We start from the raw sequence: 27,275 nt of genomic DNA, 5'->3' as shown, positions 1-27,275 counted from the left end.
TGTGATGTTGACGCTTCCATGTCCTTGGTAACCTATTTGCAAGTAGGATGACACCAAATTCATGATTGTAAGAATTGATCGGTATTTCACATGACTCTGTTTGCACACAACTGTTTTAAAATATTAATTGATATATCACAGTTTTCCTTCCAGCCAGTTTTTATTATCAAGTACCAGATGTCATTTAACTGTCCATTGAAACATGACCTTCGTGGGTCCCTTTATTATGTAAGGAGGTCGAAGTTTGTCGAATCAGTTCATGCAGGTGCAAATTAATCATTCGTGTTTGATAACGCAGATCTTACAACTGAGGCAATCACGCAAGATGGAGAAGACCAGATTTCTCTTTGGGTAAGTGGATTGTATAAGAGATACCCATATAGTCTCTCTCTCTCTCTTTGCATTGTCAGTTCATTGTCTTGTTAAAGTATTTCTCCTTTCGTATGGAGATGAAAACGAGCCATACAATAATTATGCCATAACGTTCTTAATAGCCAAAACATTGTTGATCGTTCTTCTTTGCCAACCCTTTCTCCCGCTATCAACCTTGATTATGAAATCACTCACATTTTGTTCAGAACGCCTTTCGGTAAAATTCTAATGCCATGACGATTATAAAGCAAATAGCTCAACAAAATGTTTCTTTACCTGTGATACATAGTCATGTAGTTTGGTTCGACGTCTTTCACTCTCAGTCATAGAAAAAAAAAGTCTCTGATTTTCTTCGTGCCTGTATAGAGTTGCTCTAAGCTATAGTTCAGCGCCATCCTTCGTGAATTTGTGTTAGTAAAGATGTCAACCACCTCCTTCAGGTTGATCACTTGATTTCTGGTACAGTAATGAATGTGAAGGGGTGCGGGAGACATAAGTCGCATTCATGGCCGTACGCAGAAATGTTTTTATGGGGATGCAAGCATGGTAAGTATACGTGTCCAATATTTGGAAGGACACAAAAGAGAGGGAGGGAGTTTGAGGGGATAGTCGCCTCCCAGGCGAGAGAGCTTTTGCATTTTCAAAATAGTACGTTGTTTTAACGATCTCGTACACACTTTTGGTGGAATATTTGGAAACTGTCATTCAAAAAGAGTCAAAAGATATGGTGATTATTTGCAAGAAAACTAAATGCCGTATTGTTTCATGATTTGTTTTTTTCTTACACCAATCAAATTATTTGCAAACATGATATATAATCATAGCAACCGAGGCCAGGGCCAAATATGGGGTCAGTTTTTGCATTTTTATCTTTCTTTTGAAGACGGAACGTTATATATTCTATAAACTTGAAGGTAGGACTACTGCCGGTGTGACAGGATAATATAGGCCCTACACATAAACGTCATGCTCTCCTGGAGGTCCCCCGAAGCAAAATTGCGTTTCTTGTAAATACTGTCACACTGTATTAGGCTGGCTAACTTTGCTATGTATGTGTCTGATTTTAATGGAATAATATTTTGAGTTTGATCATGATCAATAGAAATAAGATGATCTGTCATTTGATATCTTGATGTCGCAGACAACAGGAAGACAACTAAGATAGAAAATAAGAACAGAGGAAAGAACATAACAACAAAAGAAATGGTTGACTTTGGAAATAGATCATAAACAAAGGAAGAGGGAAAGGAGCTTGCTGGTAGACGAAATATTTATCCATTACGATCTCCTCATTGGTTGCCTGCTTATTTGTTACAATGAATCGCAGACCATTCTAGGAACAGTTTGGATAGGCATGGAATCCTGGCATGGGGAAACTGCTGTACAACAAGACTTAATTCTTTATTATTGGTACAGAAAAGAGTCATACGGATAATTAACTTGGTAAAATTTCTGGAACACACTAATGCTTTATTTTTTTCCAGTAGAACACGCAAGATCCAGGATTTGTAGTATTTAAATATTGGAGCATTTATGTACCAGCTAAAGTCATGTGGTCTCCCCGAAGTGTTTTCTTCGATGAATACTGAAGTCCATTCTTACCCTACGAGACAAAAAGATTCTTTGCATCTTTCTCCTGTACGGACTGTATCTGCTCTATAAAAAAAAGAAAGTATTACAGGACCTAAATTCTGGAATGATTTGGATAGAGAAATAATCCAATCTCAGTGTGTTAATGTTTTTCAGCACAAACTTATGGTTATTCTGAATTTCCACTTCAAGTAGCTAGTTTTTTTTTTTCAATCCTCCTGGATATTCCTTGTTCATACTTCATAATTCTGTCAGTGTATCTAACATGTGCCTCGCTCGAGATTTTTTTTTTCTATCTCTTGGACTTTCTTTTATGCATACTTTGTATTTCTGTCATTGTTCACTGTATCTGACTTGTGCCTGCCTCGGGTAATCACGCAACTCTTTGCAGTTTTGTGCCGCGGACATTGTTTTCTTTTTCTTCTCTTTTTCTTCTTTATATTCTTCGACGTTTATATTTCCCTCATTCATGAATTGTCATTCCTTTCAATCGTAAATATCAAATAAGAATTTATCTTATATCAGCATCCGGGGATCTACACCATATACATGATATACAAGCAATGCTTTTATGTAGATTCCTCATATTTCACATGTTAAATTGTCTTAAAGGCTGTATCTAACAATTCATCCATGCATTTCCTGTTATGTTTATGGTTTATTTGTTTAAACGTGGAATATTGAACAATAAAAACAAACAAACATGCTATTTTAAGGATAGCATTTCCTATTCTGAGTTGCATATCTACAATGAAAACTAATGGTACAGAATGCGTTTTCAATCGATGTTACTCCATGTTCAGATCACATAATGATTATAAGCGATATTTTATCGCTGTTTCAGAATGCCAGAAAAGAAAATAATGGGCGTCTTTCTTCTTAGGTGTTGCCTTATGCTTACGTTATGGGCAGCATTTGCTGAGGGAAATACAACTGCTCTACCATCGGAAGCTTCAAATGCCCCCACGACGAAGGCTTCACAGAAGCTTACCAAGGTTCCCACTGCAGCGACCCCTAAGGAGAAAGAGGTATCAGATTCTACCATAACCGAGGCACCAGAGGGACAACAAGCAGTTGTGACAGTAGGAGCCACAGATCCTGACGCAAAAAGTAAATGAACGATAGTACATATATATATATATATATATATATATATATATATATATATGTGTGTGTGTGTGTGTGTGTGTGTGTGTAAGTCATCTCTTACGTAGACACCTACGCCTACCCTGAGGATTTGCAAATTTTATTGAAGTTGGTGAAATATGACAAGATACAGTATCATTCAGTGGCAAGTTAGGAATAAAATAAAGTATGCCTACTGTATATGAATAGACGAAGTGTGCAGTTCTTGACGCAACACCTTATCTCTTGCCTTGAGAAGTTGGAAGCAGATTTGGCAAGCAGTATTATATTATAGTATGAATTGAATTGTACTGTTATTTCTACTGTACCTATCTTCTGTCATAATTAAGATTATTATCCACTTCTTCTGTGTCTATGGAAAAATATGGTTATTGCCTTAATAATCCATAAAATCAAGTGGAGGTTAAAATATCAGCTATGTCTTTTAATTTTGCCGTGATGATATTTTCTTAAGTGAAAACTTCCTGCTGCGGTTAGCAAATATACCGATGAATAGATTACTCCTTTCATCCCAAATAATTGAGTTGTATTAATTTTCTTACGGACTATTAAATGTTCCAATAATGCTTGATTGAAGCAAGATCACTACGCCTACCTAGGTTATCACTTATAAAATACAGGTAAGATGAATTTGCGTTTGTTCATATCTAACATTTTCTTGTTAAGTTTCATAATAGAGAGAAAGACATTACTAGAAGTCATTAATATTAGACACTCAACGGATTAAAATGAAAGAATGAACGTGGTATATTAGATCTGTGACTATATAGTGATATTTTCAACATTCATTATAACACCAATTTTAGCAAAACTTGCACATTGTATGCTGATATGTTGCTGGTCATGACAACAGCAGTTATGGTAATGATGATACCAACGATGCAAAATGCTTGCTTTTTAATTACAGGAGGCCCTACCGCCCGAGACCTTCTTGCACGGTTTGGACATTCAACGAATGACGAAACAAAGGCTTTGCAAGCTTTTGAATTACTCCTGGAACAAGAGAAAATTGCTGGTTTAAAGTAAGCTGTGCCATTTATCTGCAGATGTTTTCCACGAGAAACCATATCGATGCGCAAAATTTTAGCCATTGAAATAAGCATGTATTAGCTTTTGCGTCAGAGCCAGTTGAAAAAATAGATAAATACAAAGATAATACATAGATATTCAAGAAAATTTCCCCATGCCTTTTACACAATATTCAAATGTTGATCATGTAAATTATGTGTGATATTTCCTGATCAAATAAAGTTGTACCAAATCACCTGCGAATAAGCAATTCATTATTAGTCGAAGTTCATATGACTTTGATATTGAAAGATACTTTTTATTCTCCCTTTAGAAAAACAATTTCAAGAAAATTTTCCTACTCATTTACTCTAGTGAAAATGAAAAAAAAAATCTTCTATTCACTGCCTATTATTGTAACAAAATGTCCCGTTTATGTTCGAATGTATTAAACAGGGTGCCGCCAGAAGTGCAGCAAGAGATCTTCGAGGAATTCCACGTCGCCGAAGGTGTCTGTGACACAGAAGATAACGAATTGTATCGCCGTATAGATGGTGCATGTAACAACAAGGCCAACCCGGAGTGGGGGAAAAGCAGTTGGCCCTTGAGACGGCTTGCCAACAACAGCTATGCAGACAGTACGAATCCCTTTAACTTTTTATGACATTGAACTCACATTTTATTTCCAATATCACGCATTTTTGCAGATACAATTACAACAAATCATTGCAATACAAAATTAATGTATAAACATAAACTATTGAAAGCCGAAAAAGCGAAACTTAGCCAGTGCATAATGTGTATTACATTATTTGTTCAAGTCATTGTGTTATATTTAGAAAAGACAAAAACATCTTCCAAAACATGTTTCAGAAACTAAACTTCTCACATTTAATACTAGTTTGAGTAAGTTTGTCTTTTGTTTATTTGTTTGGTATTTAATAGTTTGTTTGGTATTTAATAGTCTTTTTCTCACACATTAAAAACATTGCTTTAGTCCAGTCAGGGAGGTGATAACATCTCCCCGGTCCAGTCAAACCTTTTGATTTTGCTTTGGCGGGCGTGCGGCGCGCTACTGTTAGATCACGACATACACCCCTTGTTCAGAAGAAAGCCAGTTCACACCAAAACTCGATCAAGAAACGACGTATAGAAAATCATCGTATAGCCGACAGACCGTTCAGACGCTAATCTCGGTCGTTCTGGAAAACGTCGTCTAGATGCGCAGTTTCCCACTGCGCATGTTGTTATGGTCATGACGTCGCCTTGATCGAAAGTTCGGTCTGTATCTGCGTCCGGAGGAGAGCGATAACGTTAACAAAAAAAAAAAAAAAAAAAAAAACAAAACAAAACAAAAACAAAAAACAAAAAACAAAAAACAAAACTCCTTACAGACGGGTCTGCCTAGACGTCGCCGCGAGTGAGAGGAATAGGATCACCCAGAGCCTTGTCGGGCTGGCTCAGGTTAAGCCCCGCCCAGTCTACCGTTCTATAGTCGCCATACGTTCAGACGCATAATGGACATAATGGAATGCTGGTTCGTTATCGAGTTATACAGGATGTTCAGACGCAAAAATAAATAAATAAATAAATAAATAAAATAAAATAAATCAATCAATCAATGAAAATAAAATAAAATAAACCGGTATACTGCAACTAAATGACAAATTGCCCTACATCAACGTAAGTGAGCACTGAATTGATCAGTGTTTCGAGTAGTAGCCATAATAAAAATCATGGGCGTATATACAGGTAAGGTATCTTACCGGACAGCATGGTAATTCCGAACACGCACATTTTTGCGTACTAATGACATTCTGTACGCGCGAGACTTCGTAGATTAACCTCGCAGAACTTTGTGTGCACCGAAATCGCAAAAAAAAAAAAAACGCGACATAAAAAATGTCAAAGCATGAAGAAATTCACATTTTACCTCAAATTTATAGTTGAGTGACCCGCATCTCGTCATAGTTAATATTTATGCATGTTTGAATCACATTTTGTGACTGAAATTCTATGAAATCCCACTCACATTATACAGGAAAAATGCTGAAGATTCCAATAGAACCAAAAGTTCACTGATCAATATCAGAAATTTGCAGCTATCGTCCTCAAACGCGAACGATGCGGAATAGTTGTGCGCTAAGGAAGGGGACCGCAACTCGTCACTCGCGCATGCAGCTCCCATAGACAAAGCACGTAAAATAGAAGTCGATTTCTTACAAGGTTTTATTGCGTGAACTGTTCGAAATGTTCAAGATAGACATTTTACCGTAAAATACGAAATTTGAGCGTCATTTGCCGATTTTTTCTTTATCGTCCGCTCGGTAAGAATGTGTACGGTGATTCGTGGGATGAATTGTGATTCTGGCACTAACAAAAGGTGCGAAAAACCTCGATTATTCCATTACGAAAATCGTGTTCGGAATTACAATGCGATTTTACACCGCGCAAAAAGACAACTTTTTTTGGAGAGGGTATATTTGAAGTTTATTTTCCGAAAATCGGAGTAAATAATTGTCATAATTTTGCCGAATTTGTAATTTTCAGGACTTTGTGAATAACTCGTGATATTTTTGGCCGAAATTTCGTCCTCTGAGTACGAAATTCAGAGCCACGAAAAAAAAAAAAAAACGTCCGGTGATACGATCAACTCTCCTACATACTCGAGCAATTCTAACCTACGACCTCCTGATCTCCGGACAGGCGGACAGAATCAGTGGCAAAAAATGAACGAGCTGCTTGGCGGAAATCTGCGCTCTCAGAGTGCTTCTCTAGTTTTGTTTTTGTTTTTTTTTTTTTTTTTTTTTTTTGGGGGGGGGGTGGGATATATGTTTTTTTTTTACATGTTTATCAACTCTGAAAAGCTTCTTTTTTTTTTTTTCTTCCGAGGCTTTGTTTGTTCACTTTCCATCTGAGAAGATGGCTGGATAGCCCATATTCAGCTACGATAAGCTGGTCTTCCATGGGGTCCAGTTGGATGTGAGGTGGGATCACTTCACCGGGTTAAACACCCTGCTCTTCGCGATGAATGAATGAAGCTGGATCTTTTACGTGCATGAGTTGTCACTCTCTCATACACGGGACCTCCATTCTATGTCCTATCCGAGGGACAGAGTGTTTTGCCTCTTGCTAGAGGGGGCGGTATGCTTACACACATCATAGCTCAGTTCAGACTCGGGTTCGAACTCGGGCCGCGTGAACATGAGGAAGACGCGCTACCGACTGAGCCAACTTACCGCTGCTTTCTTTTTGCACTGCAGGTCAACCAATAACCAAAGATCCTACCAGATTAGGTCCAGCTTGGAGGCCTGTAGAGCCCACTAATGTCAAAATCGACCAATAATGTCAAAACAACCACTAATGTCATAACACGTCGACGACAACAATGTCATAACAACCACTAATGTCATAACACGTCGACGACAACAATGTCATAACAACCACTGATGTCATAATACGCCGACGACAAATGTCATAACAACCGCTAATGTCATAGCACGTCGACGACAAATGTTATAATGACCACTAATGTCATAACACGTCGGGGACAAATGTCAAAATCGGATTAACCACAAATGTCAACATTTCCATATTTACTGCAAATGTCACAACACATCGACGACAATGTCAAAATCGGATTATAACCACAAAATGTACTAACACGTCGATGACAAATGTCAAAATTTCCAAATTTACTGCAAATGTCATAACGCGTCACAGGGGCGGATCCAGGAATTCCGTAAAGGGGAGGCGCCTTTACAAAATCAAAGGCTGGCGAGACCAACCCCCCCCCCCCCATTTTCATTTTCTTCTTTTTAGTTCTGTTGTTTTGACAAAATATAGAGAGGGGGCACCAGTGGGAGATTGCAGCTGAGAGTCTTAAGGAAGGAATTATTTTCTAGTAAAACATTGAAAATTTGACCAAAATTGGATGAAAATAAAGAAGTTAATTATGGCATTTTGTAGTTTCGTTAAGGGTTACGCCATTTCCTGACCCACTTTATCTGACACACTCTTTCTGACACACTTTTTTTGCCATTCACTTTGTACACGGGGCAGTTTTCATGAGACGGCGTCTGTTATTGGCTACTGTGCTAATGAATATTCAAGACTATGGTATGGCTTGTCGAACGTCGCGCTCAAGGCCGGCCAATAAGAGGCGGCCAGGAGCTGGTGAGCTGGAGGCGCGCGGCAATTTCTAACCTCATCCACGTGTAGGCCTTGCTACTACGTGGGCTTCCAGTACCTTTTTTTTTTTTCAGCTGCTTAACCCATCCACGTACGGGCCTCTGTGTACTAGTAATCTTCGTGCCTGCCTAGTAAGTCGGCAGTGAACTTGGGCGCGATCTTCCCTACGGCGCGATCTACACGCGAAGGGTATTCATTCTCCCAACCCCCCCCCCCCCCCCCCCCCCGAGATAGCTCTGGAACATTCCATTCAATGACGGGGGTTTTATTTTGCAATGTTATCAAATAACTCTCATGTAAGCAAATTCTTGCCATAGCTAATCTATTTTAGAATAAAATCGTAATCCATCTATGATTAGATAACCTAATTCAAATTGGCAGAGACATAGAAAAATATTTGTTTTACAATCGTGATACGTTCAACTACTCATCTGTGCTGAAATCCGCATGTCTGCTCCACACATGTTATCGCTATCGCTCAAACTTCGATCGCGGTGCCGGTGGCTTGTGTGTGTTTACAACATGACTTGTGTGCATATGGAGGAAGCATGGGGCTGAAAAAACAGTACCACGTGGTGAGGTAAAAAACAAATCGGACGTAAGAAGTCGTACATTCGAGAGCTAAACAGACAAATAGCGAAAACAAAGTCCACTGAAAAGGTCTTGACACTGTAATGTATGTTCCAAATTCATGTCTGGCTTAGTTTCGAGAGAATTTTCTACACTTGTAAAGGTTTTCTTTGCAAGAGCAGGAGTGAGATCGGTGAAGTAGCTAAACATGTACTCTATGTGACTGTTGTTGGTGACTGCTGTTGCATGCATGCTTGCACGTGGCTGGGAGAGTGCGGCAAGAACGCTAGGAATGCACCACCAGCACGTACGGTGGGCTGCAAATTCTTGGGGCAAAATTAGACTTCATTGTTCAGCCCGTCTAGTATTTATATATTCATAATAATTCTAATTCTTCATGAAATCACGATAAAAATTCTTCATATTTATATTCATAATACATTTAAGAAGCGTAATATGAAATATTTTGACCTTTTTTTTGAAATCCAAAGAAAAAAAAATGTTAAAAATAAAAAATGATAATAAATAATAGTTCTTGACTCAAGTCTAAACTTCGTGCGTCTTCTTCCAGTTACCCCGCAGTTGCCCATGGATACGACGCATAAATAATCAGCTGTTTGCTGAGTCATTCCTACCCTACTGCCTCTGTTCAAATTGAGAGCGATTGTGATTTTATCGGTGGCATTTATAGTTTCATGACCTAATCCAATAAAACTAGACAAATTTAAACATCAAATGTTGTGACAGTTTTTGTCAGAATTTCCTATCAATATCACTTGTTGCCACGATAGTTTTGAGATTTCACTAGCTTCAAGATCGAAGCTGTTCTGAGGCTGTTGGACATTTGAAAGAACTGCTTTGTAAGAAATCACCTTTTATTTATTATCTATTTTCACACACAAGAATTTTGATGACTTACATAATCTTTTAAAACTATTCTAATGTCATAATATTTCATGATGGTATGTGTTCTGTCTTTACATGGCAAGATGGGATTTTTTTTTTCTTCCGTCCAGGGTCAAAGAAGGAAGTGACAGGAAGGAAACCAACACGATAGGAAGGAAATGAAAAGGATAGAATGAAACACCTGCTCAGCGGGCTCTTTTTTATTGATTTTTACAATGGTGAATGCAGTACATCAGAATTTAAGTAAATTTACAGTTCTAAATAATTTATCATTTGAAAAATGAGCAAAGAAAATGGGATATAATCGAGTTCTTAAAATGAAAACTAAATTAGCATCGCCATTTAGATCTAATATTTACTAAAGAATAGCCCTCAGGCAACCTTATTGTCAAGCTTTTGGTTGAGTTTCTTTAGAGAAACGAATTTTTGGAGCACTAACCCAAGTGAACAACCAAAAGGTTAAAAAAAAAACTGATTAAATGCAGGTCTCTAGGTCTAGACCACTCCTGTGCATGAGCGAGCAACAGCCCCCGTGGACAGTGTCACTTTCGTCCTTGGCCTAGGCTAGGCTACTCGTGTCGTTCTCGCCATCATCAATGATCAACGTCATGGTCACACGAAATAAATTGCATCATCAAAAGGGTACGTATATCATCACCAGAATCATTATGATCATCATCACTATCATCTCAACCACAGCAAAACCCTGAATATCATTCCCACCATAGTCACTCCCAGCTCACAAAAACACATCAGCATACAGACATCGCAGACTTTGTAGCTAACTACGTTAGACCAGGGAGGTCTCACCTCCCTGGTTAGACTTTAGATCAATGTTAGTTGTACCAGGGAGGTACCTCCCTGGTTGTACACAAAATGAAACGGAGATGGAAAACTAGTAATGAATACACGGAGATCATCAACGATGGCATTTTACCGTAGAAAAAATACACTGAACATCTTGCACCGCAAAAAAAAAAAAAAAAATTGAGGTAAAAAACTACGTTGAGGAAAACTAGGGTGAAAACTCGCTGCTTGGAAGACGAACGATGAAGACACTGTACGGTAAAAATGCACACGGAAACAAACGAGTGGGTACCATGAATGTTCTCGCACACACGTAGATAATCTACATCGTGTTCAATCAAAAAACTCAACAAACACTCGAACAAAAACTCACCTCTAAATTGTTGCAAACGAGATAATCACTTCAAAAAATGGGGGAAAACACTTGTGGTAGTACGATTGTACTCTAAGAATAACAGAGATAAGATGATACGAAAGCAAAAGAGAGAAAAAGAGAGAGAAATGGACAGGAAACCTGCAGAAGTTATGCCACACTCACTGGCACTAAAACGCAATTCAACACACACACGCACACTGGTAATCAGATATCGTCATGGACCCCCTTGAGGAGATCGATATCACGCGTAAGTCAATAGCTAAAAGCCAATCACAGACACAGAATCAGACCGAGTGACTCATTATGAAAAAATTATCGCAAGGCTGATGAATATTCATTAGCACAGTTGCCAATAACAGAGGCCGTCTCATGAAAACTGCCCCGTGTACAAAATGAATGGCAAAAAAAGTGTGTCAGAAAGAGTGTGTCAGATGAAGTGGGTCAGGAAATGGCGTAACCCTTTCGTTAATCTTTCTGGAAACAGTTCGTGAACAGTCGATACGAATATGAAAATGGTTAAGTTATGATTCCTTTTTTGTTTTTATTATTATTTTTTTTTACGATTTGGCACATAGCTTGTACATAGATTAACATTTCTAGCTATCATGTAAATGCAATTTCGCCTGAGTCTTAATTCCCGATAAAATGTCTAACTGATCATTATTCAAGTTATTCAACGAGGAATGATATCATATTTCACACTTTGATAACAGAAACATTGAATGTTTGTCAGTACTTTTGTACACAAGCATTGAAAACTTGAGAGGTTATGATATCATCACTATATAATTTGCATATAAATATCAGCTATACGAGGGCCTGTTTCATAAAGCTGTTCGTAAAGTTACGAACAACTTACGAGCGACTGGTGATCAGTTCTGATGTGCTATACTAATTAGAATTTCAATAATTCAGCACAAGAAATGATCACCAGTCGCTCGTAAGTTGTTCGTAACTTTACGAACAGCTTTATGAAACAGGGCCCTGGTCTGCAGAAATAAGTGAAACTTCACAATGTCACAATTTTCCATTTTTTTCGATTTTGGTCAAATTTGAATTTTGAACTGTTATATTATACCTGTAAGATTTTAAACGTTGTTATCAAAAACCTATAACTGGACTTCATTTTACTTGTATTTAAAACTCGACTTTTCCACAAATTCTACGAGTTTTCTACCCTTTTGGAAGGACGAGCAGACCTGTAGGCTTGAATGTTTGCGAGCTTGCTCGGCTTGAGATCTAGACCGAGCTGGGGCCGCTCACTGTCGCTCACGACTTGATTGGGAGCTGCTGCGATCTGGTACAAGCTTTGTCCACTGTGCGAGTCGCTCCACTCGCTCCAGCTCGAAGGGTCAGGTCGCACAGTAGGCATTTAATTGGCTCTAACAATACACTGGTTTTGTAATATTTCATTCAGATTTTGTACATGCTTTGTTCACAAAAGTTGCCCTGCAGCAAAAAAAGAATGCGGAGGCTTGGCCTACCTAGCAACAACTGAGCAAATTCCTGCCTAATATCAAACTGAATGGGAGAATAGCAGGTGAATGAAATACCTCACAACTAGGCTGTATGAAACAATTTAAATACTATTGCTGCCAAAAGGTTGACGCTTGGTCATGCTGCTCGCTTGGTTTGTTGTGATTACGAGTGATACCTATTTAAACAGAAATGCTGTCGTTTTTTCAAAACAGTTCATTAACACCCGCAATAAAATACATGCTCGAAAAATAACTTCCCGGCCGCACGGAACATGGGTAGGTAACCCTACAAAGGAGAGACTCTTGTTTCTTCTTCTCTTACAGGGCTGGGTTCACAGAGAAGTATACGGTATACGGTATTCGTTATTCGCTATTCGCTATTCGCTGTACGCTATTCGGGCATGGCGGGTCACATAAGTTAGCACGCGTGTTTCCGCCGTCAAGTCGACCCAGTACACCATCACCCGCACCATCAACTCCCTGTCCCATGCAGGGAGGATTTCTTCCTCCTACACAACCATCCCAGCAATCTTATTAACAGTTTCTAAACTGAGATTACATTGGAACGTACCGTTTTTGTTACAAGAAAGCTATAAATTGAGTATATGAATAAAAAAAAAAAATGACCCAACTCCACTGGGGGTCATTTCGCTAGGATAAATCAATACTGATTATTCTTAATTTGTTTAATAACATTAAATTTGACCATGATACACAACACTGATCAGAATATCAGTCATGCTTATTTATGCTAAAGAGCAAACCCAGACCAAAGATTGTCATCATTTCATAAACGAGAGATGGTACACGCTGCACGAAAATCGAACAAGCACAATTCCCACTATATACTACACTATACGCAGCTATACGGCATTTTCGAATAGTGCCCTCTAATGTGACCCGGTATTAGTCCATGGGCCAGGCCAGATATTGGTACCACCTGAGGTGGCAAAACCTTTTTGGTGTCATTTTGTTTGTCGGGCATAGATATGCTCATCAAGCTATGATCGATAGAATCAACCCAACAGAGATCTTCCAACTAACAACACATCAGAGCACAAGAGGACACCAACTCAAAATCCAGAAGCAACACATGAGAGTTGACGCCAGGAAATACACGTTCAGTCAAAGGGTAATTCAAGACTGGAACAATCTCCCCCCAGCAGCAGTTCACGCAACGTCAATAAACAGCTTCAAAACAGAATTAAGACTATCAATGGGTTACTAAGGGCGAATAGCCCTCCTCACCCTAGCCGCACTACATTGGTACACTACCAAGACGGATGCGGCCCTTCAGTAAGTTCAGTAAGATAGCATTTCCAAATGAGTAGCTTAGTCATAATAAATGTACTTTTTACCAATTTGGTCTCCTTTTTATATCCCTAAACTTCTGAATGGAGACTAATCGCTATAGAAAGAAGGGTCCCGTCTTCTGCGTTGTTAACGCGTTGCTTAGTCTTTATTCAAGGTAGCGAAGGGAATATCCGAAGGTTATGATGTCCACAGGTGTTCTCCTGTTGACGCAATGCGCTTAGTCTTTATTCAAGACAGCGAAGGGAATATCCAAAGGCTATGATACAGTGTATATCCCTTTATTTAAAAAAAAAGCAATTCCTCGTGCATTTTGCCGTATTTTGATATTTTTTCAATGGATTTTCCGGTGAAAACGCGAATGCCACGCCAATGTCGCTTTATTTCCATCCAACAACGAAAGATAATGCAAATACAATGTACCGGTACGCTACAATGATTTATAATAATAAATAATAATAATAAATAATGATAGACAGACTCTTATAAAGCGCTCGTTCTACCTAAAAAGATACTCATGGCGCCATAGAACAACAGAGTACATATCACGTTATAACAGTATCACAAAAGATAATAAGAACAATAAACAAACAAATAATATACGTACACAGATATACATACAGGTTAACAATAGTCAATTTGAATTAAAAAGGTAGGTCTTGAGGTTCTTTTTAAAACCATCAATAGAAGACGCTTGTCGAAGAGATTTTGGCAGACTATTCCAAAGTTTTGGGCCCATGTATGAAAAAGCACGATCCCCCTGCTTGATTCGAGTTACCTGTAATTTGAGCGAGTTTGATGAACGGAGATTTCGTGGTGGTTGGTGAAGATGAAGAGTAGTTTGAAAGTAGACAGGGGCAAATTTGTGCAATGTACGGTACACAAGAAGAAGAATCTTGAAGTTAATACGTTTTTCTACAGGGATCCAGTGTAGGGACCGAAGTATTGGGGTAGTATGCACAGTTTTCTTCGTGAAAGTAAGTAATCTAGCGACACAATTCTGAAAACGCTGCAGTTTACTGAGTTCTTTTTTTGCGGAGGGTTGCAAAGCAGAGAATTGCAGAAATTTAGACGAGATGAATAAGAGAATGCATCAGTTTTTCTGCTGCTGATCTAGTTAAATATCTCCGAATTGAGCTCAGGTTACGCAAATGAAATCTTACAGATTGGGATACATATGAAATGTTGTCTTTGAATGTCAGATTTGCATCAAAAACAACACCAAGATTGATATCATAATATTGTAAATGAAAATAGTGACTTAAAAAGATAGATCTGCTGAAAAAAAAAGGCTTGTGAAGATAGTCTTCACAATATTCAACTTTATGTTTTAAGAAGGGGAGGGGATCTTTGTTCCTCGCTCAAACGTGAAGATGAAGCAAAAGTTGCTGCAATTATGTAGTGCCGGGGGATACAATCGCATTGCGCGGCCATGGACATTTCTAGTTTGCATACAGCACGATTGCTTATACTTAAAGTTACAGTGATGTATTCATATATGACTGTGTCGCTTTTGTCATGTAAAAGATACACTAAAGTCACATTGAATGAGAGAGAGGGAGAGAGAGAGAGAGAAAGAGAAGAGAGGAGAGAAAAAAAAAACAATCATCTACGAAGCATACAACGGCGTAGCCAGGATTTCATCTTAAGGGGGGCGGTTAGTCTGCGAGGGAGCGAAGCGACCGAGCCCGAGCGAGCGGAGCGAGCGAGGGGGGGGGGGGGGAGGGTGTGGGAGGGGGGTGTCCCCCCTCCCTCGGTAAGAACTTTTTGCATTTTGATGTTGTAAATGGTGCAATTTGATGCCTGTTTTTGCGCGTTATATCGACGTGAAACAGTCCCACTTGTTTAAGGTAGCAGTTTATTTTGATGTAGATTATTATTGAACAATTTGCCTGTAAAATGCTATAAGTTAAATACACTTCTTGTATTAACTCTTTTCACTGAATATCATGAACGCGACTGAACCCGAGCGAGCGGAGCGAGCGAGGGGGGAGGGGAAGGTGTGGGAGGGGGTGTCCCCCTCCCACGGTAAGAACTTTTTGCATTTTGATGTTTCAAATGGTGCAATTAGATGCATGTTTTTGCGCGTTTTATCGACGTGAAACAGTCCCACTTGTTTAAGGTAGCAGTATATTTTAGTGTAGATTATTATTGAACAATTTGCCTATAAAATGGTATACGTTAAATACACTTCTCGTATTAATTCTTTTCACTGAATATCATGAACGCGACTGAACCCGAGCGAGTGGAGCGAGTGAAGGGGGAGGGGAGGGTGTGGGAGGGGGTGTCCCCCTCCCACGGTGAGAACTTTTTGCATTTTGATGTTGCAAATGGTGCAATTTGATGCATGTTTTTGCGCGTTATATCGACGTGAAACAGTCCCACTTGTTTAAGGTAGCAGTTTATTTTGATGTAGATTATTATTGAACAATTTGCCTATAAAATGCTATAAGTTAAATACACTTCTTGTATTAACTCTTTTCACTGAATATCATGAACGCGACTGAACCCGAGCGAGCGGAGCGAGCGAGGGGGGAGGGGAAGGTGTGGGAGGGGGTGTCCCCCTCCCACGGTAAGAACTTTTTGCATTTTGATGTTTCAAATGGTGCGATTAGATGCATGTTTTTGCGCGTTTATCGACGTGAAACAGTCCCACTTGTTTAAGGTAGCAGTATATTTTAGTGTAGATTATTATTGAACAATTTGCCTATAAAATGGTATACGTTAAATACACTTCTTGTATTAATTCTTTTCACTGAATATCATGAACGCGACTGAACCCGAGCGAGTGGAGCGAGTGAAGGGGGAGGGGAGGGTGTGGGAGGGGGTGTCCCCCTCCCACGGTGAGAACTTTTTGCATTTTGATGTTGCAAATGGTGCAATTTGATGCATGTTTTTGCGTGTTTTAACGAGTTGAAACAGTCCCACTTGTTTAAGGTTGCAGTATCCCTTATGGAACAAACACAGTGTTACACAGTGTTACACAGTGTGTTCACATAGTGGACTATGTGTAAACAATGTGTTAAGTATGTGGTCACAGTGTTGTCACAGTGTGGTATTTGAGATCACATAGTGTACCACATAATTGGCATACCGAACACAGAGTGGCACACATATACCACAGTGTGGTATAGTGTTACGACAGTGTGTTCACATAGTTGACTATGTGTAAACAATGTGCTAACCATGTGGTCACAGCGTTGTCATGGTGTGGAATTTGACATCACATGGTTTACCACATTATTGGCGTACTGAACACAGAGTGGGACACATACACCACAGTGTGGTATGTATCGAACTATGTGTAAACCCTGTGTTCATAATGCTACCACAGTCTGGTATTTCAGTTTAAGTGGTTTACCACATAATCCCCACATAGATGACATACTGAACACTGTGAATCATGTTTGACACAGTGTGGTATATTTTGATCTATGTGTAGGTGCCTAAACCCTGTGTTGATAGTGTCACACTGTGGGATTTCTGATCATTCATTTACCACATAATCCAGACTTGGTATACCGGACACTGTGACTTGTGCTTACCACAGTGTGGTATATATTGAATTATGTGTAAACCCTGTGCTCGGTGTTGTCACTTTGTGGGTTTCAGATCATTCACCTACATCATCTCCACATACTTGGCATACTGAACACACAGTGTGGTATACATTGAAATATGTGTACTCCTGTGGCCATAATGTTGTTACACAGTGGGATTTCAGATTATTGATTTAACACAATAATATCCACATACAAGATGTTTAGGAAAAAACACTACATTTTTTTATTTTGAATAACTAAAACTTGATGAAATTAACTTTCCTCAAATTTACACAGTAGGTAGCTGCTGCAGCTGCTGAATAACTTACAATTTTGTTGGGTACTGTTTCAAAATATTGCAGGAAACAGCAGTAGTATTCCTATGGTATTCCTGTGGTAACACTGTGGTATTTCTGTGGTACAGATTTTGCATAGCTCATGAATATTCATTAAAAGCAACCTAAATTTTAGAAAATTCATAAAATACTTCGTAATTCGAAGTATTTGTGAAGGGATTTCTTTTGAACTATTGTCTAATAATGTTATGTTATACCCAATGTCATAAATTTTGTTATGAAAAGGTTATTTCATATTCAGTAACAGTGTTATCTAGTCAGTAACCGTGCCTTCATGCATTACAAATATTGATACACCTGATGACTATGTGGTATTTGATACACTTGATGACTATGTGGTGACTACCACGTTGTACTGTGGTGGACTATGTGGTGACTACCACAGTGTGGTAGACTATGTGGTTAATACCACAGTGTGGTGGATTATGTGGTGACTACCACAAGTGTAAAGGACTGTGTGGTTATAACCCTGTGGTCACAGTGTGTGAGACTGTGGTTTGATTCACAGTGTATTTAATATGTGTTTTTGACCATGTGGTAACGCTATGTTGCACAGTGTGGTGACGCTGTGTTTCACACTGTGGTAAATACACAGTGTTACCACACGTCCCAAAATCACATATTAAACACATATTAAACACATGTGTTCGACACTGTGTTACACATTGTGTTCCACACTGTGTTCGACACTGTGTTGCACACTGTGTTACATAGTGTGGTAAAACTGTGTTCTTTCCATAAGGGATATTTTGATGTAGATTATTTGCCTATATAATGGTATACTTTGAATACACTTCTTGTATCAATTCTTTTCACTGAATATCATGAACGCGACTGAACCCGAGCGAGCAGAGCGAGCGAGGGGGGAGGGGAGGGGGTGTTCCCCCTCCCACGGTGAGAACTTTTTGCATTTCGATGTTGCAAATGGTGCAATTTGATGCATGTTTTTGCGCGTTATATCGACGTGAAACAGTCCCACTTGTTTAAGGTTGCAGTATATTTTGATGTAGATTATCATTGAACAATATGCCTATAAAATGCTATCATTTGAATACGCTTTTTGTGTTACTTCTTTTTCACTGAATATCATGAACGCGACTGAACCCGAGAGAGCGGAGAGAGCGAGGGGGGAGGGGAGGGGGTGTACCCCCTCCCACGGTGAGAATTTTGATGTTGCAAATGGTGCAATTTGATGCATGTTTTTGCGTGTTTTAACGTAATGAAACAGTCCCACTTGTTTAAAGTTGCAGTATAAATTAGTGTATATTATTATTGAACAATTTGCCTATAAAATGGTATCATTTAAATTATCTTCTTATATCAATATTCTTACACTGAATATCATGAATACCGTCTGTTCAGCAGTCAAACAGAAAAAGTATGCACACGAGGGTGTAGATAGGGGCATATCCCCTCCCACACGAAGGTGATTTTGCGTTTTCAGACCTGAAATTCAGCGATCTGTTGCAAATTTTTGGTTGCAATACTTTTTCATCGAAGTGACAAAATCACGGAATTTAGCTCTTATTCCGAATGTGCACCATCTGTGTGTATGTATAAAGTCTAGTGAGGTATATAGAGGAAGGGGGATTCCTCCTCCCGCTCGCGGAGCTTTTGCGTTTTTAGAATTGAAATAAAACGATCTGGGTATAGCCACAGTCTATACTTCTATGCATGGTGCAAGGGGGGGGGGGGCGGGGAGCAGGGAGAAATTCCCCTTATACATGACAGGAACCTTGAGTTTTCGGAATGTAAGTGATAAGTCTTGTGCACTCAGAATTATTCATAATTTTTTGTAAATCTAAAAAGTGTACTAAGCTAGGGAAAGGGGCACAGAGGGGGAGGGTTTGGGAGGGGGTATCCCCCTCCCAAGCACGAGAGATTTTGCATATTTTGAATTGAAATTCAACGATCTGGTGCACACTTTGAGTGAAATATTCAAAAAATATCTTATTTGATGAAAGGTTGCAAAGGAGACCCGCTTCATGTGCATGCATATACAGTATACACGCATTTTTTTTTCCGCCTCCCAAATCCCCGGTCCAAATCTTAGGGGGGGGGGGCGATCGCCCCCCCCCCCCTGGCTACGCCAGTGGAAGCATAACATTCTATGTGCCCTTTTAGGGCATGACGTTATTATAGAGAACCGTGATTTGCTCAATATAAAATGCACAATGAACAACAGAGAATGAATGAATCACACTAACAGATGACTAAGATAGAGGAGGACAGTATACTGCAGGTGCATCCGCAAAGACTCAGAAATAAACATGATAGATACAACAATGAACAAAGAATGAGTTGTTAGTGGTTTCTACATATAGCGTATCACTGGTACTGTGAGATCATCATTCTCTTTACTGCTTTTTTAAATGAATAAATAGACTTGGCGTTACGTAACTCAAGTGGAAGTTTAGTCAAAATATATGGGCCAGCATGTCGTGTGGATTTGTGTGGTAAGATTTGTATTTATATGTGAATGCCGCTATTAGGGTCGGATTATGTTGATATTAATATGTTGATCTTGAAAAGCCCAAAAGTGAGGGGCTCCCTAGGAAGGTGAGACGAACATCTCCCTTTTTATATCATACATCCGTTGCTGATCAGGTTCTTATCCGATGATCTCCAAATTTAAAACAAAATAATTATGATATATTTGTGTTGACCCATTCTGGTTATCACTGCAACCAGCATACAAAATCAAGTTGTGAATAATTTTAGTGCTTTCCCAAAGATGTATGTTTGGGAAAAGTCTCTAGCATGGCTCGATATAATTTCTTCATATGAAATATGATTAGATACGTTTTGTTTTTCATTGCATTTTGTTTTTACATTTTCCGAGGTAATATTTGTCTTAAATAATGCTATTTTATAGCAGCGTCTCCATAACAATGTGATAGCGCCTGCTAATCTGCTTCAAAGCAATACAGCGAATTATGTACAGTCAGAACCACAACAAAGGTCAGCTTATCTTAAAGGGATGGCCTATACAGTATTGGTGAAGATGAAAATTGGGCTTTTAACTTTTAGCGAGATACCAAGAAAACACTTATGACATAGTACAGAGCATACCATTCTAAGAGGAATTCAAAGTTTATTTAAAGAAAATCGGGTTTGGTATGACTGAAACATCCAAAAACAAAGTAAAACAAAGCGATCGTAAAAAAGTGTGGGTCCCACACTTCATTAGAATCAATCTGTTTTGGATATCTCAGCCATTTCAAAACCAATTTTCATCAAATAAACGTTGAATTCCTCATGGAATTACATGCTCTTTCATATTTCATAAGAGGTTTCTCATTATCTCACCAAAAAATGTTAGAAACCTGAAATTAGGTCTCAACCAAAACTATACAATCCCTTTAAGGAAATATTCATTAATTATCAAAACGGTTATAGCGCCCTCTTTAACTTTGTCTTTATTTCTTATGTGGTAAACACAACTTTCTTGCAAGATTTGGCCCTTTAAATGCACTAAATTTGTCAAACTAAGGCTTAGAATTGTTCTTTTGTCTTTATAGATTTGAAATAACAGCACAATTTGATTCTGTTTTACTTCACATGCCCAATACATGATTTAGAACAAAGTAGTTGAATATTAATTTGATTTTTTTTTTCTTTGTTTTTAGAGCATTTTGACTGAGTGCACCCCATCCGGCGTTTTGGTGAAATTTTGATGGTGTCATTTTTTAGAGCATCATATGCTGAATATATTGAAAAATCTTGAAATTATCAAAAGGTACACTCTGCCTGTTTTGTGTCACAGAGCGTCAAAAACTATTTGGTGTTGGTCGGGTTAATGGCTGAAATCTATGACTAAGCGGTAAACTGGCACCTCGTCTACAACCACATTGTCCACTGTTCACCTAGTCTAATGCCATCTCGTCTAAACTCGCTTCGTCTACTACCAACTCGTCTACGAACCATTTTGTCTAAATGCCAATTAGTCTAATTGCAATTTCGTCTACTAACCATTTAATCTAATCTCTAATTTGTCTAAGTCACATTTCGTCTAATACCCATTATGTCTATTGACCATTTCGTCTATTAATCATTAGGTCTATGAATGAAATAGTCTACAGCCCATTTTGTCTAATAGCCAATTGGTCTACATCCACCTTGTCTAATACTCAATTAGTCTAATAAACAGTTAGTCTACTCCCAACTGGTCTACGCCCAACTGGTCTACGCCCAACTGGTCTACTCCCAACTGGTCTACTCCCAACTGGTCTACACCCAACTCGTCTACACCCAACTGGTCTACTCCCAACTGGTCTGCTCCCAACTGGTCTACTCCCAACTCGTCTACACCCAACTGGTCTACTCCCAACTGGTCTACTTGTTATGTAGTTCTTGTTGTTGTTTTTTTGTCTACTCCAAATTCCTTACTTAAGTCTACTTTATCTAGTTTCCTTTCCCATTGAAATAGGTTGAACACTCTTGGTGCCCCATTTGGTTTAAATTTTTTTGTTCTAATTATGACTTTTTATATAAAGAATAATGTCACAGTGTGAAAAACTTGCTGTGTTGTGGTGCTGGATGTGTAATTATACGCGTGCATCCGGTGTCAATCCAACTACACGCACACATCGCTCGGATCGTTGTACCTTTACTTGTGTACCAAACGCGATGAAATATTACTAGATAATTCCTTATTCGGGATCCCGCCAAGATCGCTGCATGCATGGACGGGGGTGGACGGGGTGGGCGGTCGAAATGTAATTCTGTTTCGTATGACTGACAATTCGTTTTCTTTCTCTCTGCAACTTTCCTTGCAATAACTCAAGAAAAACGGCCCCTATCACCCCCATATTTTGCACATGTTTAGTTCATGTCACGTACATTATTTCATAAAATAACAACTACTTGATCAGACACCATCTTGGGTATGTAAATTAGGGTCAAAGGTCATAAATGTTTCAACCTGTATCTTGGTGAATACATGTCCTATCTTTCCCATATTTTGCACACGCAAAGACCATGTTACAAGAATCATTTCACAAAATAACCACTTTTTGCTCAGATGCCATCTTGGCTGTGCAAAGTTGGGTCAATGGTCAAATATACTTCATTCTGTATCTTCGTTATAGTGTATACCGAATTTGGTACCAAAGATGGCAAACCTGACTCTCTTTTCTAAATGAGAATCCAAATATCACACGGCCAATATCTCTAAACACAGATGAAACCTATATGGTCATGCCTATTGCGATCAGGACTCGAATCATTGATTAAAAAAAAAAATCGGATCACCTAATTTGTCAGTCTTGACAAATTCCAAGTCTAGTTTAGTTATTTTTACGGCCAGGGTGTTGACTGGATAGTCGTGTCTCACCATTAATATGTCTTCATATTCAGCATGTGCGGAATAATTAACAACTTTAAAGAATAGACTATTATTTATTTTTGTACCAGGGCAGGGTTATGAATAGTTCGTGACAGTGAGACGGACTGGACACTAGGCAACGTGGTATATTCATTATTAGCATGACCAGTTGGGAATGATCAGTTTGGGTAAATTGTTGAGAGTATACCAGTTGGGAGTAGACCAATATTGGGTGTAGACGAGTTGGGAGTAGACGAGTTGGGGAGTAGACCAGTTGGGAGTAGAAGAATTGGGAGTAGACCAGATGGGAGTAGACCAGATGGGAGTAGACCAGTTGGGAGTAGACCAGTTGGGTATAGACCAGTTGGGTGTAGACCAGTTGCGAGTAGACGAGTTGGGTGTAGACGAGTTGGGTGTAGACCAGATGGGTATAGACCATGTTGGGTATAGACGAACTAAGGGTTGGACGATATGATAACTAGACAAAGTGAATGTAGACGAGATGACTTGTAGACGAGGTGGGAGTAGACAAAGTGGCAGTAGGCGAAATGGATATTAGACGACATGACAAGTAGACATTGTGAGTATAGACGACTTGGCTACTAATTAGATCAATTGCTCAGTAAACGAATGCTCCTTTGACGAGTTGGGTATTAGACAGTACGGGTAGTGGGCAAAGTGACTATTAGACAATATGTGTACTAGACAAAACAAGTTGTAGACCAAATGGGTATTAGACGAATCGGTAATAGACGATTTGCCAGTAGACCAATTGGAAAATAGACAGAGTGGCTGTAGACGAGGTCACTATAAACCGACTAAGCTACTACTCTGGAAATGCTATCATAGCAAAATATAATCCTTAGATATGGGCCATTTCAAAATGCACAACTAAAACTTGCCACCTCAGGTGGTACCAATAACCCATTTTTCGGGTCTCGGCCCATGGACTCTATTAGGAAATCCTATCGTTCGATTCCAGCTATTCGCGTGCCCTTGAAAACGTGCACCGTATACCCGAATAGTATACTCCTATGTGAACCCAGCCTTTCACCGCAATGTTCTATATCTGAAGACCTTAATTATGTCATTTCTGCTTCAAACAATGTTTTCACATCCATTTCAGACGTGTATAAGCCAGTCGCGGGCCTCCCGAATCCACGCGAAGTCTCAGTGGAGTTCAGAGCCGTCGAGAACGACTTTCAAGGACCAGATCCGGATCCAAGTGGCACCATGCTACTCGCTATCATGGGCCAGTTCATTGATCATGATGTTGCACTTGTGCCGCTCTTCAACGGTGAGTTAGGGAAATCTTTGTTGCTAAATCTTCATATTATTACTATGCCTACTTTTCTTTTTTTTTAACCAAAAGTGACAGATCTAACGTATATACTGTAAGCAATCTCGTTTGTGAATGCATTTTTAAGTTTGTTCGTATCAGATCTGGTTCAAACCCTGTTTGGACCCGGGAACCAGAGTGTGAGTCAAGTTTTGGATTTTCATCTTTTTCTTGGAAATGCATGGTCAAATTTGCCCCGAAATTTCGCTATGTGATAAAATAGAACACAAATAGACTCTACTGCAACTTTCTGACAAATTGCTTACATTGACGTTTTTTTTTGTTTGTTTTGTTTGTTTGTTTGTTTTTTGTTTTTTGACAGATCCAGAGGTGCCCCCGTGAGACAGGAATTATAGTTGTGGATCATTTTTCGCATTATTATCTTCTCCTTGAAAATGCATAGTCAAACTTTCGACAAATTTGGCATGCATAGATTACTCTAATGTGATAAGATACTAATAGCAAATAGACACTATGCCGCCACCCCCTCCCCCCCCCACACCCCCACCCCGTTTTCACATCTGTATGTGTGCTTATTTATAATTATCATGTTGCCCTTCTGACGTTATAGTGCCATGAAAGAATAGCCCGGCAGCCCAAAGGGTTTTGATTAGACTATGGATAGACGAACGAGGTACAGTCAAACTTACCTTAGCGGCCACCTGTCTATAAATAGCGGTCACTGAAAAATCCCCCCGAGATAAAAACCCTGATAAAGACCCTGTATATAGCGGCCTCCTGTCTAACACGGCCAACAGCCACAAATGTTGTTTCCCGCGGATATAGATTTTAACCTGTCTGTAGCGGCCAAAGAGCCGATAATTCAGCGTGTTTTTCTACTTTGTAGCCGTGCCAGTCATTCATGGGCAACGTTTAGTGATCGCCAGCATTATTCGCCATCGCTGCAATTATCACTCATTTAGTAATACTGTATCAGTTTTAAGCTTTCTTCACGACTGGAAACATGCTGATGTGCAATAATTTCATAAACACCGGCATTGTTCAATGCATGAAACACATGAAATACATGTAAGTACTTATAGATGTATACAACGATGATACATGTACATGTAGGCAATACAACAAAGTTGGATGACTTGTCTATAGCGGCCACTTTTTTCGTCTCCCTCGGGTGGCCGCTAATGACAGGTTTGACTGTATATATGTACCAATATTTGAGTGGTGGGGTTACAGAGGGGGATCTACCATCCGCAAGTATGGACGTCTGCCGTGTCGCTTCTGCTGCATGTAGGCCCTAGGGCCCTCTTAAGTGGCCCAAAAAGGCCTTAGATAAAACATTCTAGGTACCACATCTATCAACCTAGTGGAAACTTAAGAGACCACCCCACTGAGTATACCGCATGGCCCCTGCCGGACAAAATCTCTGCTGCAAAGGGCCCACCAGACGCTCCTAAAGGGGCCCTACTTTGCAGGCGTTGATCGTAAAGGAGTCTGCGCCAAGACTATGATGCACCACTTGCACCGTAGCCGAAGGGACAGTACAGTGCCAGTTGTGCATGTAGAAGTCTTGGCGCAAAGGGTTTGTGCCTGCAAACTAAGAGGCTCCAAAATGCGCCTTAATCAAATATAGCAGGTATACCATTTGAAACCGGTGCCAAATTATCAAATTCACTCTAGAGAGTACTGAATGGCCCCAGCCAGACAAAATTTCTGCTGCAAAATGCCCGCCAGTCGGCCCAGAGGACCATTATTTTAGAATTAGGCTTAATGCAATTCGGTTTAATTCAATTCAATTCAGTTGACATTAAATTGAAAATTGACCATATAATTCTACTGCCTATCGCCCGCCAGACGCTCTTAAAGGGCTTCCAGATTTGGCCTCAATAAATATATAGAAGGTACTACTTGTAACCACTCTGAGATTTATATGGTCATCCCACATTCAGAGTATAAGGAAAAACCCACGCCAGACAAAATTTCTGTTGTAAATGTCCCACCAAACCTCTGTAATGGTGGGCCTGATAAGCACCACTATACTCAGTGATACCTCGTTCTTCTAATCAAAACCCTCTGGACTGCCGGGCTATACGTGGGCGGCAAACTTGCGATACTCGGGGAGTAGACACCTGAGATTCTTGTTTATTGTAAAGTGGCAGAAGCATCGTGAAAGCCTCCTTCATAACTTCTCTGTCATCCAGTGGTGGAATCAAGAATGCGTCTCTGAAGATTTTGAAATTGATATTGGCATTTAACAAGAAAGAAACTATACGATGTACGAAACAAAGAATGCCATTAATTATCCATGAGCTTCATTACTGCTCTCATGGCACTTAGTTGCATTTTCGCCATATACAGTTAAGACCACAGGTTTTGAGCGTAAATTACAAATAAACTTCGTGTTTGTTTTGTTTTGTTTTGGGTTAGGTGGTTGTTGTTGTCGTCGTTGACGTTGTTGTTCATGCCTCCTTGTGCTCGTCCCTGTACGAAAAGTCATTTCAAGCTTTCAAATCAATTTCTTGACGACTATCACAAAATTCGCCAAGATGGATATCGTGCAAGAGTGGCATATTCATCACTCAGTAAAATTTACCTACACCTTGCTTCATCTCCAATCAGAATCCTGCGACAACTGTTCCTCCGACTCGCCTTCGTTTACGTGCTCCCCCATCAAAATCGCCCAGGATGATCCGTTCTACCAAGGCCACGATCTATGTATGGAAGTGCCTCGCTCCCTGGGAGTCCCCGGGTGGTTAGCTGACCGAGACTCTACAGAAGGTTGCCGTGAGCATGTCAATGACATTACCTCATACTTGGATGGGTCTCAGATCTACGGATCAACGTACAAGCACGCAAGGGAACTTCGTACGAAGCTCAATGAATGCACCTGTGAGTAGCAGGAATCACATTGCAATTCATTTATATGAAATTTGCCTCTACTCTTCTTTTCCTTTTATAAATTCAACTTTCCCTCACTTTCGTTTGGATACTGCAATGAA

At 39.5% G+C, this 27,275-nt stretch overlaps 1 protein-coding gene across 1 annotated transcript in view; it reads left to right on the top strand.

Moving 5' to 3' along the window:
• The first annotated feature begins 301 nt into the window (after nucleotides 1–301).
• LOC140236756 (lactoperoxidase-like) overlaps nucleotides 302–27,275 on the top strand; it is a 67,039-nt gene continuing 40,065 nt past the window's right edge. Inside the window, exons 1-6 of the mRNA XM_072316684.1 lie at nucleotides 302–351; nucleotides 2,846–3,072; nucleotides 4,016–4,130; nucleotides 4,573–4,754; nucleotides 24,106–24,276; nucleotides 26,896–27,165. Coding sequence (XP_072172785.1) covers nucleotides 326–351; nucleotides 2,846–3,072; nucleotides 4,016–4,130; nucleotides 4,573–4,754; nucleotides 24,106–24,276; nucleotides 26,896–27,165 — 991 coding nt within the window. The 5' untranslated portion in view covers nucleotides 302–325. The remainder of the gene's footprint in view (nucleotides 352–2,845; nucleotides 3,073–4,015; nucleotides 4,131–4,572; nucleotides 4,755–24,105; nucleotides 24,277–26,895; nucleotides 27,166–27,275) is intronic.

Source organism: Diadema setosum, chromosome 13, assembly GCF_964275005.1.
Source record: "Diadema setosum chromosome 13, eeDiaSeto1, whole genome shotgun sequence".
Lineage (NCBI taxonomy): Eukaryota > Metazoa > Echinodermata > Echinoidea > Diadematoida > Diadematidae > Diadema > Diadema setosum.
The sequence above is the reverse complement of the archived record's forward strand: the minus strand, read 5'-3'. Positions and strand labels throughout refer to the sequence as shown.